The 19,059-nt window shown below is 45.9% G+C and overlaps 1 protein-coding gene across 2 annotated transcripts in view; it reads right to left on the reverse strand.

The window, feature by feature from the left end:
* COL27A1 (collagen type XXVII alpha 1 chain) overlaps positions 1–18,517 on the reverse strand; it is a 592,361-nt gene extending 573,844 nt beyond the window's left edge. Inside the window, exon 1 of one of the 2 annotated variants that reach the window (XM_089692938.1) lies at positions 18,267–18,517. In XM_089692938.1, the coding sequence (XP_089549064.1) occupies positions 18,267–18,316 (50 nt within the window). In that variant the 5' untranslated portion in view covers positions 18,317–18,517. Of the gene's footprint in view, positions 1–6,847; positions 7,176–18,266 lie in introns of those variants that run through there. The other variant, XM_089692937.1, reaches the window with a different exon arrangement.
* Positions 18,518–19,059: the final 542 nt, after the last annotated feature.

The raw sequence follows: 19,059 nt of genomic DNA on the forward strand, positions 1-19,059 counted from the left end.
GTGCCTTGACTGAAAAAAGGTTGAAAAACACTGCTCTAGACTGAGACAAGTACACACTATAGAGGGATATGTTTTGTTCATATTTCATGTCAGTGGTTAACAAACACACAGCAGAGCAATACAAAGCAGCATGCTTACACAGTAAAGCCCACACACAGCACGCAGTAAAACAGCACACAGTTAACCCTTTGATCGCCCCAGATGTTAGCCCCTTCCTGCCCAGTGTCATTAGTACACTGACAGTGCTTTTTTTTTTTTTTTTTTTTTTAACACTGATCACTTTATTAGTGTCACTGAGGATGTTAGTGGCAGTTAGTGAGTGTCAGTTAGTGTCAGAATGCCAGCCGCAATCCCGCTATGAGTCAGTGATCGCCGCCATTACTAGTATTAAAAACATTTTTTAATTCTAGTATATATACTGCCATTTGTAGACGCTATAACTTTCACGTAAACCAATAAATTTACACGTATTGGGATTTTTTTTTTTTTTAGCAAAGACATGTAGCAGCATACATTTTGGCCTAAATTTATGACGAAATTTGATTTTTAATTTTTTTTTTGTACTGGATATGTTTTATAGCAAACGGTCAAAAATATTGTTTGTTTTCTCAAAATTGTCAGTCTTTTTTGTAATAGCGCAATAAATAAAAAACCGCAGATGCAATTAAATACCACCAACAGAACAATCTATTTGTGGGAAAAAAAAGGACGTAAATTTAATTTCGGTGCAACGTTGCATGACCACACAATTGTCAGTTAAAATATTACAGCGCCGTAATGCAAAAAATGGCTTGGTCAGGAAGAGGGGTAAATCCTCAGGAGGGCAAGTGGTTAATGTAATTACGTTGCACTTTGACCTCTATACATTTTTGGGATATATGGGTGGTGTGCTAGATGCTCCATGCAAGTGAGCTACAACACTAAGCCAAACACCCCAGTATTGGGCATACGTAAAATGTATGGTTCTAGAAGATAAATAGGACTTTTTCTACATTTATTGATTGCTGAAATCTGGTTGCTATGGGTTACTGGCCATTTGAATAAGCTTTATGTCAACAACGGAGTGAATGAACAGACTCCTCTAATCCCAGACTATTATCCCCGAGATTACCATTCCCCTTTAAATCTCACCCTACACTGCAAAGATTGACTGGACTGTCTTCTGGACACGTTACTGAATGGTTGGACCTGTTTCACTCTAGATACATCTCTTGGCTGGAGACAGGTCCCCTGGAGCACAGCCTATGGCATCCTTTAAGGTTTAACTGTTCCTTCTTTAAAAGTTACACATGTCCTCTTTCTCTGGCTGCTCTTCCAAATAACATGCATAAATTTATGAGCAAGATCATCTCGTGCTGAAAGATTCAACTTTTTTTTTCCTATCATCTGAAACCATACCAAAGTGAATTTGCAATACATATAAACTGCAGAAGCCACATTTCACCTGTCATCAGTTTGGTGTGGTCATAAAAAGCAACTTTTGCAGAATTTGCACACTGTTCTTTGTTTTACCGAGTCACCTACAGTTTCTTTTAGATTTGGGTAACAGTTATAGACAAAGGATGTATCATTCTGCATAGCTGGCATCTCATTTACATTCTGTTACTTATTTAGCCAATAAAACAAACTGCAGCATCCTTTGGAATGTAACAAACTCAGGAAAACAATAATAAGTAACAAAAGTGCTGAAACATCAGAATCCTTCTACACTGCGAACACAGAGATCCCCTTCACGAACCAATCACAATGAATGATTGGAGGTACCTGTCACCAACCTATACACATTACTGGAGAACTGGAGCTACATTATACTTTCCATTAAACAGGAAACAGTCACACTTAAAAAACATAGAAAGTACAATAAACCAACAGATTAATCCCCATCCCTTGATGCACTGTAACAAGGATAAAAGGTTTTCACATGGAGTAACAGTCATAGGACCATGGAACAAATAGCACTGAGCAGTAACCGAACCCGCTCAATGTCTTTCACTCGTGAGACCTCATCGTGCTTTCTGATTCATGTTGGCTTCCAAGTTATGGAATCCACACTTAATCCCAATCCACAGGGAACTAATTGTTGGGTAATTATAACCCAAGGTAAATGTCTAAACTGTGCAATATCAATGTTATCCCTGGGGAAGGCCTGCAATAGGAATCATTCTAACGTCTGCTGGCTTGACTTAATCTCCTTCCCTACAGAAGAGAGTATAGAGTTTAAAGTTTAGTCACCAATTTAAGACCTTTTAATGGATCACACACTAAACACTGGCTGTATAGGCAGTCTCTGGGTACAGAGCAAGCCAGGTCAGGAATAATTGTACTTTGGGCTTCAACGCACAGACCCCCCTGCTAGTTTAATGTATAAGGGTTGTGTAGTGTACACAGTTGTCTTTTGCATCTGACATGCATTTGTGAAGCACTTCTACAAAATTTAGAGGACAGTGTTTGAATTTTAAACTAGATTGTATCCAGCTGTAAATTCTAGAGCAGTCATTCTCAATCAGGAATCTGCAGATCCTCAGAGTTACGCCAAAGGTTTCTGGGGGTTCCATCAGCAGTGGCTTGTGTGGGGCCTATATAGTCCTGGGTCCAACGCTACCTGACAGAGCCAGCAATGCACTAAAACAGGTCTATTTAGCCGTCTGCAAGGATAGCATTTGAACCAACACAGTAAGGAGGCATTCTCCCCACTGACCTCCAATGTAAGGGGCATTCTCCCTACTGACCTCCAATGTAAGGGGCATTCTCCCTACTGACCTCCAATGTAAGGGGCACTCTCCCTACTGACCTCCAATGTAAGGGGCACTCTCCCCACTGACCTCCAATGTAAGGGGCATTCTCCCTACTGACCTCCAATGTAAGGGGCATTCTCCCTACTGACCTCCAATGTAAGGGGCACTCTCCCTACTGACCTCCAATGTAAGGGGCACTCTCCCCACTGACCTCCAATGTAAGGGGCACTCTCCCCACTGACCTCCAATGTAAGGGGCACTCTCCCCACTGACCTCCAATGTAAGGGGCACTCTCCCCACTGACCTCCAATGTAAGGGGCACTCTCCCCACTGACCTCCAATGTACGGGGCATTCTCCCCACTGACCTCCAATGTAAGGGGCATTCTCCCCACTGACCTCCAATGTAAGGGGCATTCTCCCCACTGACCTCCAATGTAAGGGGCATTCTCCCCACTGACCTCCAATGTAAGGGGCATTTTCCCCACTGACCTCCAATGTAAGGGGCACTCTCCCCACTGACCTCCAATGTAAGGGGCACTCTCCCCACTGACCTCCAATGTAAGGGGCACTCTCCCCACTGACCTCCAATGTAAGGGGCACTCTCTCCACTGACCTCCAATGTAAGGGGCACTCTCCCCACTGACCTCCAATGTAAGGGGCACTCTCCCCACTGACCTCCAATGTAAGGGGCACTCTCCCCACTGACCTCCAATGTAAGGGGCACTCTCCCCACTGACCTCCAATGTAAGGGGCACTCTCCCCACTGACCTCCAATGTAAGGGGCATTCTCCCCACTGACCTCCAATGTAAGGGGCATTCTCCCCACTGACCTCCAATGTAAGGGGCACTCTCCCTACTGACCTCCAATGTAAGGGGCACTCTCCCCACTGACCTCCAATGTAAGGGGCACGCTCCCTACTGACCTCCAATGTAAGGGGCACGCTCCCCACTGACCTCCAATGTAAGGGGCACTCTCCCAACCGACCTCCAATGTAAGGGGCACTCTCCCAACCGACCTCCAATGTAAGGGGCACTCTCCCAACCGACCTCCAATGTAAGGGGCACTCTCCCAACCGACCTCCAATGTAAGGGGCACTCTCCCAACCGACCTCCAATGTAAGGGGCACTCTCCCAACCGACCTCCAATGTAAGGGGCACTCTCCCAACCGACCTCCAATGTAAGGGGCACTCTCCCAACCGACCTCCAATGTAAGGGGCACGCTCCCCACTGACCTCCAATGTAAGGGGCACGCTCCCCACTGACCTCCAATGTAAGGGGCACGCTCCCCACTGACCTCCAATGTAAAGGGCACGCTCCCCACTGACCTCCAATGTAAAGGGCATTCTCCCTACTGACTTCCTATGTAATGGGAATTCTCCCCACTGACCTATGTACTGGGCATTCTCCCCACTGACCTTCGATGTAAAGGGCATTCTCCCTACTGACCTCCTATGTAATGGGCATTCTCCCCACTGACCTTCAATGTAAGGGGTATTCTCCCCACTGACCTTTAATGTAAGGGGCATTCTCCCCACTGACCACCAGAGAACTGGTTCTAGCAGTGGTTTCCTGAGACCTGGAAAAAGTTTAAGGGTTCCTTTCAGGTAAAAGGTTGAGGAAGGCTGTTCGGAATATACAATGAAGACAAAATACAATCAATTAATAGAGGTACATGGAGTGTGTATAATATTTATATATTATTTTTAACTTTTACAGAAAACAACATGAAAGCTCCACTACTGCACTCCTTCTAAAGACTTGCAAACCAGAAACTGATACCTTGACCTGCACTGAACAGCAGACTTATATTTACTGGGTTTTGAAGCAATCGGTGACACCCAATGAATCAATGTATCGGCCCCCTGTGAAACCGTGGTCAGCACACACCATTCATGGAGATCCCTGGCACTGAGGACGCCGGCTACAGTGCTGCTCATTCAGCTCTACAAGACCTCTGCACATCGCTGCCATCACCATCCTCCTCACACTTTCTACCAGCCAGCAGATGTCTGCAACTTGGTGGGAACCCTGTGCACACAATCATAGGGATCACGTCTTGTAGGCGACCCTGTGCACACAATCATAGGGATCATGTCTTGTAGGCGACCCTGTGCACACAATCATAGGGATCACGTTTGGTAGGCGACCCTGTGCATACAATCATAGGGATCACGAATCGTAGGTGGCCCTGTGCACACAATTATAGGGATCGCATCTTGTAGGAGGCCCTGTGCACACAATCTTAGGGCTCACATCTTGCAGGGCATACAATCAAATAGATGAAATCTTGCAGGGCATAAAATCATAGGGATCACATCTATCAGGGCATACAATCACAGGGATCACATCTTGCAGGGCATAAAATCACAGGGATCACATCTATCAGGGCATACAATCACAGGGATCACATCTTGCAGGGCATACAATCACAGGGATCACATCTTGCAGGGCATACAATCACAGGGATCACATCTTGCAGGGCATACAATCACAGGGATCACATCTTGCAGGGCATACAATCACAGGGATCACATCTTGCAGGGCATACAATCACAGGGATCACATCTTGCAGGGCATACAATCACAGGGATCACATCTTGCAGGGCATACAATCACAGGGATCACATCTTGCAGGGCATACAATCACAGGGATCACATCTTGCAGGGCATACAATCACAGGGATCACATCTTGCAGGGCATACAATCACAGGGATCACATCTTGCAGGGCATACAATCACATGGATCACATCTTGCAGGGCATACAATCACATGGATCACATCTTGCAGGGCATACAATCACAAGGATCACATCTTGCAGGGCATACAATCACAGGGATCACATCTTGCAGGGCATACATCCACAGGGATCACATCTTGCAGGGCATACAATCACAGGGATCACATCTTGCAGGGCATACAATCACAGGGATCACATCTTGCAGGGCATACAATCACAGGGATCACATCTTGCAGGGCATACAATCAAAGGGATCACATCTTGCAGGGCATACAATCACAGGGATCACATCTTGCAGGGTTTACAATCACAGGGCTCACATCTATCAGGGCATGCAGTCACAGGGATCACATCTTGCAGGGCATACAATCACAGGGATCACATCTTGCAGGGCATACAATCACAGGGATCACATCTTGCAGGGTTTACAATCACAGGGCTCAAATCTATCAGGGCATATAATCACAGGGCTCAAATCTATCAGGGCATGCAATCACAGGGATCACATCTATCAGGGCATATAATCACAGGGCTCAAATCTATCAGGGCATGCAATCACAGGGATCACATCTATCAGGGCATGCAATCACAGGGACCACACCTTGCTGGGCATGCAGCCACAGGGACCACATCTTGCAGGGCATGCAGCCACAGGGACCACATCTTGCAGGGCATGCAGCCACAGGGACCACATCTTGCAGGGCATGCAGCCACAGGGACCACATCTTGCAGGGCATGCAGCCACAGGGACCACATCTTGCAGGGCATGCACACATAGGGACCACATCTTGCAGGGCATGCACTCATAGGGACCACATCTTGCAGGGCATGCACTCATAGGGACCACATCTTGCAGGGCATGCACTCATAGGGACCACATCTTGCAGGGCATACAATCACAGGGATCACATCTTGCAGGGTTTACAATCACAGGGCTCAAATCTATCAGGGCATATAATCACAGGGCTCAAATCTATCAGGGCATGCAATCACAGGGATCACATCTATCAGGGCATGCAATCACAGGGACCACACCTTGCTGGGCATGCAGCCACAGGGACCACATCTTGCAGGGCATGCAGCCACAGGGACCACATCTTGCAGGGCATGCAGCCACAGGGACCACATCTTGCAGGGCATGCAGCCACAGGGACCACATCTTGCAGGGCATGCACACATAGGGACCACATCTTGCAGGGCATGCACTCATAGGGACCACATCTTGCAGGGCATGCACTCATAGGGACCACATCTTGCAGGGCATGCACTCATACGGACCACATCTTGCAGGGCATGCACTCATAGGGACCACATCTTGCAGGAGTCCCTGTGCACACAGTCAGGGGGTCCCCCCGCAGTCCCGGTACTCACCCCCTGGACTCGGCTGCTCGGAGTGTGGAGCCCGGGGCTGATACCGGCTCCATCACGGTTACTTCATTCTCCCAGCCTGCCGTCCCGGCCGTGGGCTGGCTGTGTCGTGTCGGCGGGGCTCCGTCATATGCCTGGTCGCGGAGCCTCTCACCCCCCGGGGACCCTACATGCACCTTGGCAGGGTGGCAGTGAGCAGGTCAGGGGTGAGCGGGGACCCATGGCAGGCTGTAGCCCTGTGGATGTCCGGGCGCCCCCTGTGCTCAGTGCCGGGCTCTGCACAGAGATCCTCCTGCCGGACCCGAGGCTCAGGAAAGGACGGCTCCGGGAAATGATCGGGATATAAGGCTGCCGGCTTGCTCGCTCAGCGCCGCCTGCCGCCATCTAGCGGACACAAGTCAGTAAGACAGCAGCGGACCCATTCACTCTTTCCCCCTTTTCTTTCCTTTCAGAAATCAGGAGGTTTTTTTTTTTTTTTTTCAGAATTTTTTTTCGCATTAATTAACCACTGAAGCCCTATAAAAGCAGTGCCCAACTGGACGCCATTCAAGTCATCTCTAATTACAGGTTTCCATCCTGCCCCCGAATTCATCTTGTGGCCTCAGCAAACATGGCTCCACACCAGGGGCCAGATTTGACAGAAAATAAACCAAAAAGTGTAAAGCATTATTTAAGACTTCTCGTTTTCTTTCCACTCGCGCAGCCAGACCGTCGCTGAATAAAACAGCGCCAGGCAAACAGGATTTTTTTTTTTTCCAAACAGGCGTAGTTTTTTTTTTTCTCTTGGTGAAATAGACTTGCCAGTGTTTATTAATTAGAAGGAGCTGAGAAGTTTGACAGGCAAGTGTTGTGAAGACATATAGGACTGGGGTGATCAGACTGGCCCAGTCCACTGTGGTATACACATATATCCACAACAAGACCATGAACACATATCAGCGGCAGACGTAAAGCGGTATTAAACCAAAGACCAAACATTTATTCTATTGCAGCTTACTGATTCTTAGATGTGATGGCTGCATTTGTTTTTTTTTTTTAGTCTTTATTTCCTTTTCTTTTACGCTTGTGATCCAGCCGGCAATTTTGTTATCTGCAAGCTGTCCTGCTTATGTAGCAGTTAGAGGGTTGAGACAAACCTTCTACCACTGACAGGGGTGCTTACACTGATCAGCTTTTATCCAAAAAACTACACCGGCGCACAAATCTTCATGCTGACTAGGGGTACTGTGACTGTCATTCACTGAGGTGCAGCCCTTGGAAGATCGGGTAACCTTGGTACTGGTGAAGAAAAGCAAAAACAGGGCTCACTCTCTTCGTGCATTACCGTGGTGAAAAACAAGTTTATTAAAATGCATAAAAGTGCATACTCACAAACCAAAGGAGACTAAAACAGAGAAAAAGAGTCAGTGGTGATGGTCCCAAATGACGGGAGACCCTTGATGAGGTAAGGTTTCAGAGCCCTGAAGAAGGGAGTACATCTCTCGAAACACGTCAGCCTACCTCATCAAGAGTCTCCTGTCACCACAGACTCTTTGTCTCTGTTTTAATCTCCTTTGGTTTGTGAGTATGCACTTTTATGCATTTTAATAAACTCGTGTTTCACCACAGTAATGCATGAAAGAGTGCTCCCTGTTTTTGCTTTTCTTGATCAGCTTTTATGTAAAACCTTTATCCTAAAAAGGGGAAAAAATTGTTCCTGTATCTGCTAATAAAGTATTGGCTGGAGTTCAGCTTCATTTTGTTAGTGTATCTAAATGTACTAGTCCATCTAACACTCCCCTCCCCGCAGATTGACAATGCTGCTGTCCAAATGTGCACCCTGTGCTCCTTCATCCAGAATGGAGGAACTCTAATATAATTACTGGCCAGATCAGCAGGTGAAAACAGAGGGGGAAAGCCTAAAAATAGAAAACTAATGCAGCCACCCCACATCTAATGGCTGGTAAGCTGTAATATATTACATTTTTGGTTTTGTATAGTTTAAAGTGTTATTAAACTCAATCTGATTGTACAATCTCCTTTAGGCCACATGTACTTTGAGCATTTAGCCAAGTGCACCCGGGAGGCTGAGTTGCAGCATCCAGTCCCAAAATTCAATGGCAGGCAGAAATATGCTGTGGCTGGACAGGGCTGAAAATTCTACTAAGTGGTATTTGCCCTAAGCCTTCAGGACCATACAGAACACCTGCATTCTGGGCACACATCCCTAAACGCACACAGCGCTAAACACAAGTACCACCCAGTGCGGCGTCCAGTTGCCGTGCATTTCTGCCCATCATTGGACTTGGGGCTGGAAGCTGCAGCTGTGCTCCCAAGTGCACAAAAACATTGACATTAGACACACAGGGGTTAAACGTCACCCAGTGTGCATATGGCCTAAGATCTAACATCAACTACATAGTACATGGGCCTGCCTTTGTCCTCCTATTACATCGTTTTGGTAAATCTAAAGGAGATTATACAGATTGTATAGTATATGGCCAGCTTCAGAAAAAACTCCAGTGTAAAAAAAAAGTGTCTCTATAACTTCTAATGCCAATGCTGGTTAATTCTCCTTTTTCTCTATTAGTATTATCATAGTCTAGTACAGCAATGGGCAAACTACGGCCCGCGGGCCGTATACGGCCGGCGGACCTTTTAATCCGGCCCGCGGAGCGTGATACTGTCAGGATGGCTGTCAAGATGTGTGTAGGCGGGGCAGCGTGACGAACGTGAGGGGAGCTAGGCTCCTCTCACAGTCCGCCCTGAAGACCGGTGTAGCGTGAAAATCTGTCTCCTATGAGGATCTGTCCCCCTCGACGTATCTGCGCATGTGCCGGAGATCGCCGATCGGCTGCTAATGCCTGAAACTGGCACATGCACAGATACGTCGAGGGGGACAGATCCTCATAGGAGACAGATTTTCATGCTACACCGGAACGGTGCGGGAACACGGCGAGAGAATTGCGCGGAGCAAAGGTAAGTGAATTGACACAGGGGGGACTTAATATGGGGGATGAATTACTATAGGGGATGAATTACTATAGGGGGGATGAATTACTATAGGGGGGATGAATTACTATATGGGGGATGAATTACTATATGGGGGATGAATTACTATATGGGGGATGAATTACTATAGGGGGGATGAATTACTATGGGGGATGAATTACTATATGGGGGATGAATTACTATATGGGGGATGAATTACTATATGGGGGATGAATTACTATATGGGGGATGAATTACTATATGGGGGATGAATTACTATATGGGGGGATGAATTACTATATGGGGGATGAATTACTATGGGGGATGAATTACTATATGGGGGATGAATTACTATGCTTACTATGGGGGAATATTACTATACTTACTATGGATGACGCATACACATTATTCATCTACTCTTGGTCCGGCCCCCGGGTCCAATATATGAACCCATTGCGGCCCTCAAGTCAAAAAGTTTGCCCACCCCTGGTCTAGTAGGCTATATACAGTGTTAATACTGCAGAATATAATCCGTAAAAAGGTCTTCACTCGGGATAGCTTTTAACAGAGACAAGTTTGTGTCAATTTCTGAATCTAAAGGTGTTTTTTATGTGCACAAAGTGAGCTCATGAATCAGACATCCAGAATGATATCATGTCTTTGTCTGTCCTGCTGACTCAGTGACACCTGCCAGCTCTTGTGCCCAGGTTGCTGTCTATTATCTAGTATCAGTATACTATTATTATATTATTATACAGGATTTATATAGCGCACACAGTTTGCGCAGTGCTTTACAACATGAGGGTAGACATTACAGTTACAATAACGGAGGAATCAGAGGGTATACTAGGAGAAAGCCGAGAATACCTGCCTGTTTTGTCGCTCTGGGATCTAACAGCAGAGGGTCATGTGACTAAATGCCTAGGCACCTGATGAAGTGGTCACTTCTGAAAAGGAGGATCGAGTAGTGGTGATTGGCTGCTGTGGGAGCCCATATGGGGGCCGCGTTTCATCAAAAAGGGGGGCTTTAAGCAGATTTGAATTTGAGGCACCGGTTAGGTGCTGGGAGGTAATTTCACCTTAGGTTTGCTGCAAGGTCAATGGAAGTAAGCGGTAGGCATGCCAGGTTCATACTCTGTTGTTATTGGTTATTAGAATTTAGAATTTCCTCCTCATATGCTGCATAAGAATCCATAAACAGTACGTTACGCAAGTCACAGTGTTACTTTTCTGATATTGCATGGGAGTTATAGTATATCAGTAATTTGGGTGCAAAGAGTCCTAAACAGAGGTCAAGACACTGTGTACAAAGTGCAGTGACTTCTAGCAGCAAATCGAGGGTTAATTTCCTTTGATATGACTTCAAATCAGCTGAAATCTACTGGATTGTAATGGCTTACTCTTACACTCGCACATAACTCAACTCCCTTAAAGTGAATGGATGGCATTTTTTTTTTTTTTGTAACAGGATGCCCATTCTGTATGCAACAGCATCACAATAATACATAAGACTTATCTGCTGACGTGTACAATGTAATGGACGGCAGGAGATATTCTAAACTAATAATGGATAGAATTTATTTTCTTAGTTTTGGTTAGAGTAGCAAAGGGTTAATTTTTACCTGTCTGTATACCACTGAGGAAATGTATCCTCACTTCTTGTTCCTGAGATATAACATGAAGTTAGAGGAAATCTCCCCAAGTGCAGGGAATTTCCCTCATAGACAGGTGTCCCCATTGGAAGGTTTCCCCTCACCTCTTGTTCTGGGGACAACACAACAATTTTGGATTTCTCTTCACTTACTTTTTCAGTGACAACAATCACCAGTACAAATAAACAGATGACTCTGCAAATGGGGACACAGAAAACAAAAACCTGACAGAGGGTCTAACCCCTTTCCAGGAAATGAAAAACTAAAAAAATATATATATAGATTTGCCTTGAGATGCACAGTAAAATCAGTTTCCACTTTCAGTGCACTTGAATGTAAAACTTTAAAATTCTAATCCACTCTGATTTCAAAGTCACAAACCAGCTCTGAGACTACTATTCTTCAAAGCTATTCTGCTCTTTCCAGCTCCAGTGCTACAGCTGCTCAGCACTGCTTGGCTCCTCCAACTCTGAGGCTACTACCACTTGGCGCTGCTTGGCTCCTCCATCTGAGGCTACTACCACTAGGCGCTGCTTGGCTCCTCCATCTGAGGCTACTAGGCTCCTCCAACATTGAGGCTACCACTGCTCAGTGCTGCTTAGCTCTTCCACCTTTGAGGCTACTACCACTCGATGCTGCTTGGCTCCTTCAACATTAAGGCTACCAACGCTCAGTGCTGCTTGGCTCCTCCAGCATTGAGGCTACCACTGCTCAGTGCTGCTTGGCTCCTCCAGCATTGAGGCTACCACTGCTCAGTGCTGCTCGGCTCCTCCAGCATTGAGGCTACTACCACTCGGCGTTGCTTGGCTCCTCCAGCATTGAGGCTACTACCACTCAGCGCGGCTTGGCTCCTTCAACATTAAGGCTACCAACGCTCAGTGCTGCTAAGCTCCTCCAACTCTGAGGCTACTACCACTCGGCGCTGTTTTGAACCTTCAACATTGAAGCTACCACTGCTCAGTGCTGCTTGGCTCCTCCAACTCTGAGGCTACTACTGCTCAGTGCTGCTTGGCTCCTCCAGCATTGAGGCTACCAACGCTCAGTGCTGCTAAGCTCCTCCAACTCTGAGGCTACCACTCGGCGCTGCTTGGAACCTTCAACATTGAAGCTATCACTGCTCAGTGCTGCTTGGCTTCTCCAAGTTTGAAGCTGATACTGCGCAGCGCTGTTTGGTCCTCCAGCATTGAGGGGGCTACCGCTCAGTACTGCTTGGTTCCTCCAGTTCTGAGGATACTATCGCATAGAGCTGCTTGGTTCCTCCAGTTCTGAAGCTACTATCGCTTAGAGCTGCTTGGTTCCTCCAGTTCTGAGGCTAAACCTGCTCAACACTGCTTGGTTCCTCCAGCTCTGAGGCTACTGCCACTCAGCACTGCTTGGTTCCTCCAGTTCTAAGAATACTATCTTATAGAGCTGCTTGTTTCCTCCAGTTCTGAGGCTACTATCGCTTAGAGCTGCTTGGTTCCTCCAGTTCTGAGGCTAAACTAGCTCAGCACTGCTTGGTTCCTCCAGCTCTGAGACTACTGCCACTTAGCACTGCTTGGTTCCTCCAGCTCTGAGGCTACTAATGATTAGTGCTGTTTGGTTCCTTCAGCTCTGGGGCTACTACTGCTTGGCGCTGTTTGGTTCCTCCAGCTCTGAGGCTACTACTGCTTAGTGCTGTTTGGTTCCTTCAGTTCTGAGGCTACTACCACTCAGCGCTGCTTGGTTCCTGTAAGCTGTAACGCTACTACTGTTCAGCAATGCTTGGTTCCTCCAGGTCTGAGGCTACTATCACTCAGGGCTGCTTGACAACTCCAGCTCTGAGGCTACTACCACACAGGACTGCTTGGTTCCTCAAGCTCTGAAGCTATTACCACTCAATGCTGCTTAGCTCCTCCAGTTCTGAGACTACTACTGCTCAGTACTGCTTTGCTCTTCCAGTTCTGAGGCTACTACCTTTGAGGGCTGCTTGGTTCCTCGAGCTCCAAGGCTACTATCGTTTAGCACTGCTTGGTTCCTCAAACTCTGTGGCCTCTACTGCTCAGTACTGCTTGGTTCCTGTATCTCTGAGGCTACTACTGCTCAGTGCTGTTTGGTTCCTCCAGCCTTGAGGCTACTACCACTCAATGCTTCTCCAGCTCTGTGGCTTCTATTGTTCAGAGCTTCTGGGCTTATTTCAGCTCCAAAGCTGCAACTGCTCAGACTTGCTCACCATCCTCCAAGGCTACCAGCCTCCAGAGCTGTCTGCATTTTTTCCTGCTCCATTGCTAAACTGCTCGGCTTCTTTTAGCTCTGAGGCTACCACTGCTCAAAGATACTTGGCTTCCAGCTTCAAAGGAAACGATACTCATAACTGAGCGGCTCCTTCCAGATCCAGGGCTAACACTGCTCACAGCTGCTGGGCTTTTTCCAGCTCCAGTGCTACAGCCACCCAGAGCAGCTCACCTCCTTCTAGCTCCACAGCTAGCACTGAACAGAGCTGCTCAGCATTTTCCTGCATGTGCATTAGTATTATTGCTTAGTTAATAAAGCTATTTTCCTGTTTGTAAATGACAGGCTTTGCCCAGTACTTGAACAAACTCCTCATTGTTTAGAGGGAATGGAGATAAAATTCAGTACTGAAGTGTCCCATGTACAGTATGCTCATTCTGTATGCAACAGAAACACATTCATACATGAGACTTGTCTGCTGACATGACTTGTCAATGCACATAGTGATAAACACAATGTAAAGGATGGCAGGAGATGTCATATACTACAATGGATTAGAGGGGATCGACGTAACCGAAGAATTCATAGGAAGGCTGACACTGCTATGAACTCGTATAGCCAGGCAGTGATGATCTGTAGCATAGCTCATTCAGTACAGACATGGAGGGGTGCAGGCAAGCCAGATATTATTGTCAGTAAGTACTACTCACTTCACACAGACAGGTTCTATACTGCATTTTACACATGCCGATGTATATGGCTGTAGACTGAGTCTGTACCTCACTTAGAGGAAGACCTCTTCCTGACACTGAACATATAGCTGGACAATGTTCTGCACTGCACTTGCACTGGCTTCTCCAAATAGACTGGATATGTAGAGCCAGTGACTCATACAGGTTCATATTGTACTCTGCTATACCTTCAGGCTGACTGCACTATATATCCAGGCTGACACAGCACTGCACTATATATCCAGGCTCACACTGCACTGTACTGTATATCCAGGCTGACAGCACTGCACTATATATCCAGGCTCGCACTGCACTGCATATCCAGGCTGACACAGCACTGCACTATATACCCAGGCTCACACTGCACTGCATATCCAGGCTGACACAGCACTGCATATCCAGGCTCACACAGCACTGCACGCTGTATCCAGGCTCACACAGCACTGCACTCTATATCCAGGCTCACACAGCACTGCACTCTGTATCCAGGCTCACACAGCACTGCACTGTATATCCAGGCTCACACAGCACTGCACTGCACTCTGTATCCAGGCTCACACAGCACTGCACTCTGTATCCAGGCTCACACAGCACTGCATATCCAACTTCACACAGCACTGCATATCCAGGTTCACACAGCACTGCACTGTATATCCAGGGTCACACAGCACTGCACTGCACTATATATCCAGGCTCACAATGCACTGCACTATATATCCAGGCTCACAATGCACTGCACTGTATATCCAGGCTCACAATGCACTACACTATATATATCCAGGCTCACCCAGTACTGCACTATATATATCAAGGCTCACACAGCACTGCACTATATATATATCCAGGCTCACACTGCACTGCACTATATATCCAGGCTCACAATGCACTGCACTATATATCCAGGTTCAGATTGCACTACAGTATATATAAAAGCTCACATTGCACTGCATTATACAGCATGTACATGTTCACACACTGTTCAGTACTGTACATATAATCTTACACTGCACTGGGCTATGTACACAGCTCTACACTACGCTGGAGTACAAGTCAATACTGCTTTTCATTTCATAGAATTACATTGCCCTGCATTACTCATGGAGGTTTACCTTAGTCTGCACTGCAGGTACAAGTCCATACTGTTCTGCACTACACAAAAAGGTTCCTATTAGCCTGCATTATACACACGTTTAATCTGTACTACATACTACTCTCTACTCTACACATATAGGTTCACTAGGCTCCTGTAAACATATACAACTGGTTGCCCTGAGTTGTACATACAAGTTGACACACTGCTCTTTATTGTACACATACAGGTTCACACTGCACCACACTGTACATACAGGCTCACACAGCTCTGCATTGTACACATACAGGTTCACACTGATCTGTAGTACAAATACAATTTTCACACTACCCTGCAATATCAATAAAGATGACTGCTGTGATATATAAATTAGGGCCACTACAGAACCACAAACACAAGTTCAGACTTCTGCACACCATACCGGTTCACATGCTGTGTGATTGTACAGGTTACTATTGAACTGCACCACACATGTAGAGTCACAATACTATGCACCATACATAAAATAATAATAACCATTATCATGCAATGTCACAATACTCCACACATACACGGTCACAATACTCTGCACCACACATACACAATACTCTGCACCACACATACACGGCCACAATACACTGCTCCACACATGCACAATACTCTGCACCACACATACACGGCCCCAAAACTCTGCACCACACATACACGGCCACAATACTCTGCTCCACACATACACGGCCACAATACGCTGCTCCACACATACACAATACTCTGCACCACACATATACGGCCCCAATACTCTGCTCCACACATACACGGCCACAATACTCTGCTCCACACAGTCACAATACTCTGCTCTACACATACACGGCCACAATACTCTGCACCACACATACACGGCCACAATACTCTGCACCACACATACACGGCCACAATACTCTGCTCCACACATACACGGCCACAATACTCTGCTCCACACATACACGGCCACAATACTCTGCTCCACACATACACGGCCACAATACTCTGCTCCACACAGTCACAATACTCTGCTCTACACATACACGGCCACAATACTCTGCACCACACATACACGGCCACAATACTCTGCTCCAACCATACACAGTCTCAGTGTTCTGCACCATACTAGTACAGTCTCAATGGTCTGCACCACGCATACAGTATACAATCACAATACATCCATGTAGTCACAATCCTCTTCACTATACATATACAGTCACAATACTCTGCATCACACATATACATTCACAGTACTCTGCACCACACATATACATTCACAGTACTCTGCACCACACATATAAAGAGTACTCTGCATCACAAATATACAGTCAAAAGTACTCCATACCACACATATACAATCACAGTACTATACACCACACATATACAGTCACAGTACTATGCACTATACATATACAGTCACAATACTCTGAACCATACATGTACAGAGTCAATTTACTTTGCACTGTAAGTAGATTGCTATGAAAGCTATGGTTTGCACTACACTTAGGCACTTGCTATGGCACAGGAGACATATAACCTCAGAATGTCAGTAGTTCTATGTCTTGTCTGTCTTCCTCGCTGATTGAGCTCAGAACTATTCCATGAAATGCAGGAAGAGCGCTGTAGGTCCTGGATGTACTAGTAGCCTGCCACACTCTCAGGTCAGTGTCGGTCTCATTCACCAGACACCCTCAGATCTGTCTGCACAGTAGAACAGACAGCGTATTCTGTAACACAAACTTGCCAGGTTTATGACCCTGGGAACAATATTACCGCAGCCTTATCCTTTACTTAATGGTTCTCCTCTGAGTAATTAATAGGCAATCCATTTTTCATCTGTGTACCAAAGACCCGCAATCACTGTCTACAATACTTTTTATTAAAAAAATTTTATATTATAAAGAAAACAATCATCATACTATAACCTATGTGGCCATGCCAGCTGTGACAGATTTTCGGTTCGTATAAGGACATGGAGTACCCTTCGCCATCACGCATCAGTGTTGGACGTCATATCACGGAATTCCCAGAGACGGAAAACGGAAGCAGTTCATTGGACAGAAATGACCCGATGGCTCACACAGCAAGCCACAGTTAAAGAGAATGCTCATTCTCCCGAAACAGCCAATGCAATCTGGGTGTATATTTTACATGATAACATAAATATGATGGGTGACTATGTGTACGATGCCAGTAAAACTACAAGTGGCTGGAAAGCCCTGACATTTAATCATCAGTCTCTTAAAATAACAGGTACCACAATACACCAATGTCTCTAGAGAGTTGTATGTATGCATAAAAGGACTCTGCCGGTAAATTACAACATTCATTGCCAAATAATGCAAAATCAGGGCTAGAGATCCATGCTCATACACCTTTGTTCCATTAAAATTTTGAACAGTAACGAACGGAGGTCATGACATTTCATACACACGTCAAGTTCAAAAATGCAAAGTAACTTTTTACATCCATCACTGCTCTGTACCTGCAGACCCATTCTAATTGCGTAATAGGCAGATTGATTCCACAACATCCCACCAGACATCACGTGACATAAGGTGCCCCTGATCAGTTATATCCAAAAGCTTCTTAGTGACAGCAGAGGATGCAAGCCTTTGCAAAAGAACATTAAAAATCCACAGCAAACATCCATATTTACCTCTAACAGGCAGTTTCTAATGGAAACAGCACACCAGAAAAAAACAAAACTACAGCAAAACAAAAAAAATAATAGCAAAACTAGCAATCCATTTTTCTAAACAAACTTAATAAAGTGTGCAATAACTTACTTGGCGGCTTGGTGAGAAGTGCAATCTCTCCTTCCAGCCCCTAAATTCATTTGTATGCATTTGTCCCAGCAGCTAGGATCTTGCTTCTTTTCCTTTTTTAAATTGGGATGTGTTTGCCTGTTTTTGTTTTTATTTTGGACGTTTTAAACTGACTCCTGCTTAGAGAGTCGGAAAGCCCCGTGAGCCTCCTGGGTCATTGGAGAGGCAGGTTCAGCCGATTATGGGTGAGAAGGTCCTGAAGCAGGCAATTATACGCTTGCACTGGTCTTTAACTAGGCTGCTGGACCTAAGCGGTATGCTTGCTGGATGCTCATTTGACACAGCAAGGCACGAGGGGAAAAAAAAAAAAAAAAAAGAAAAAACACACTCTTTGAAGAGTCTGTCATATAGGCACATGAAGACGTAGGGTCTCATAAACCTAGCCTTGTCCTTTTAAATAGATGCAGTCAGTATGAGAGGGTCCTTTTTTTAAAAGCCCAGGTATCTGGTTTCAGTGCAAACATTTAACTAATAAGCAAAAATCCTGCCTCCGAAAGGGAGGGTCCTTGTGGCATACAGGAATACAAGGAGTACCAGTGTCTGTGGACAGAGGTAGCAAACATCAAGGCGGACGGGTTTGGGGATATACAAAGACAAAACCGTATCGTAACAACAGTATGGAAGGAAAACAGGTTCCTCTGGGAGCGACGAGGGAAGAGGGGGGCTCTAGTATAATTACAGGGGTACAGTAAGAGCAGTAAAAGAATGCATATGTTAACGGAGCGGATTTACACGCACAAATAAACTTTGAAAG

This window comes from Staurois parvus, unplaced genomic scaffold (genome assembly GCF_062004578.1).
Source record: "Staurois parvus isolate SC_StPar_1 unplaced genomic scaffold, SC_StPar_1.0 ptg000608l, whole genome shotgun sequence".
Taxonomy (NCBI): Eukaryota; Metazoa; Chordata; class Amphibia; order Anura; family Ranidae; genus Staurois; species Staurois parvus.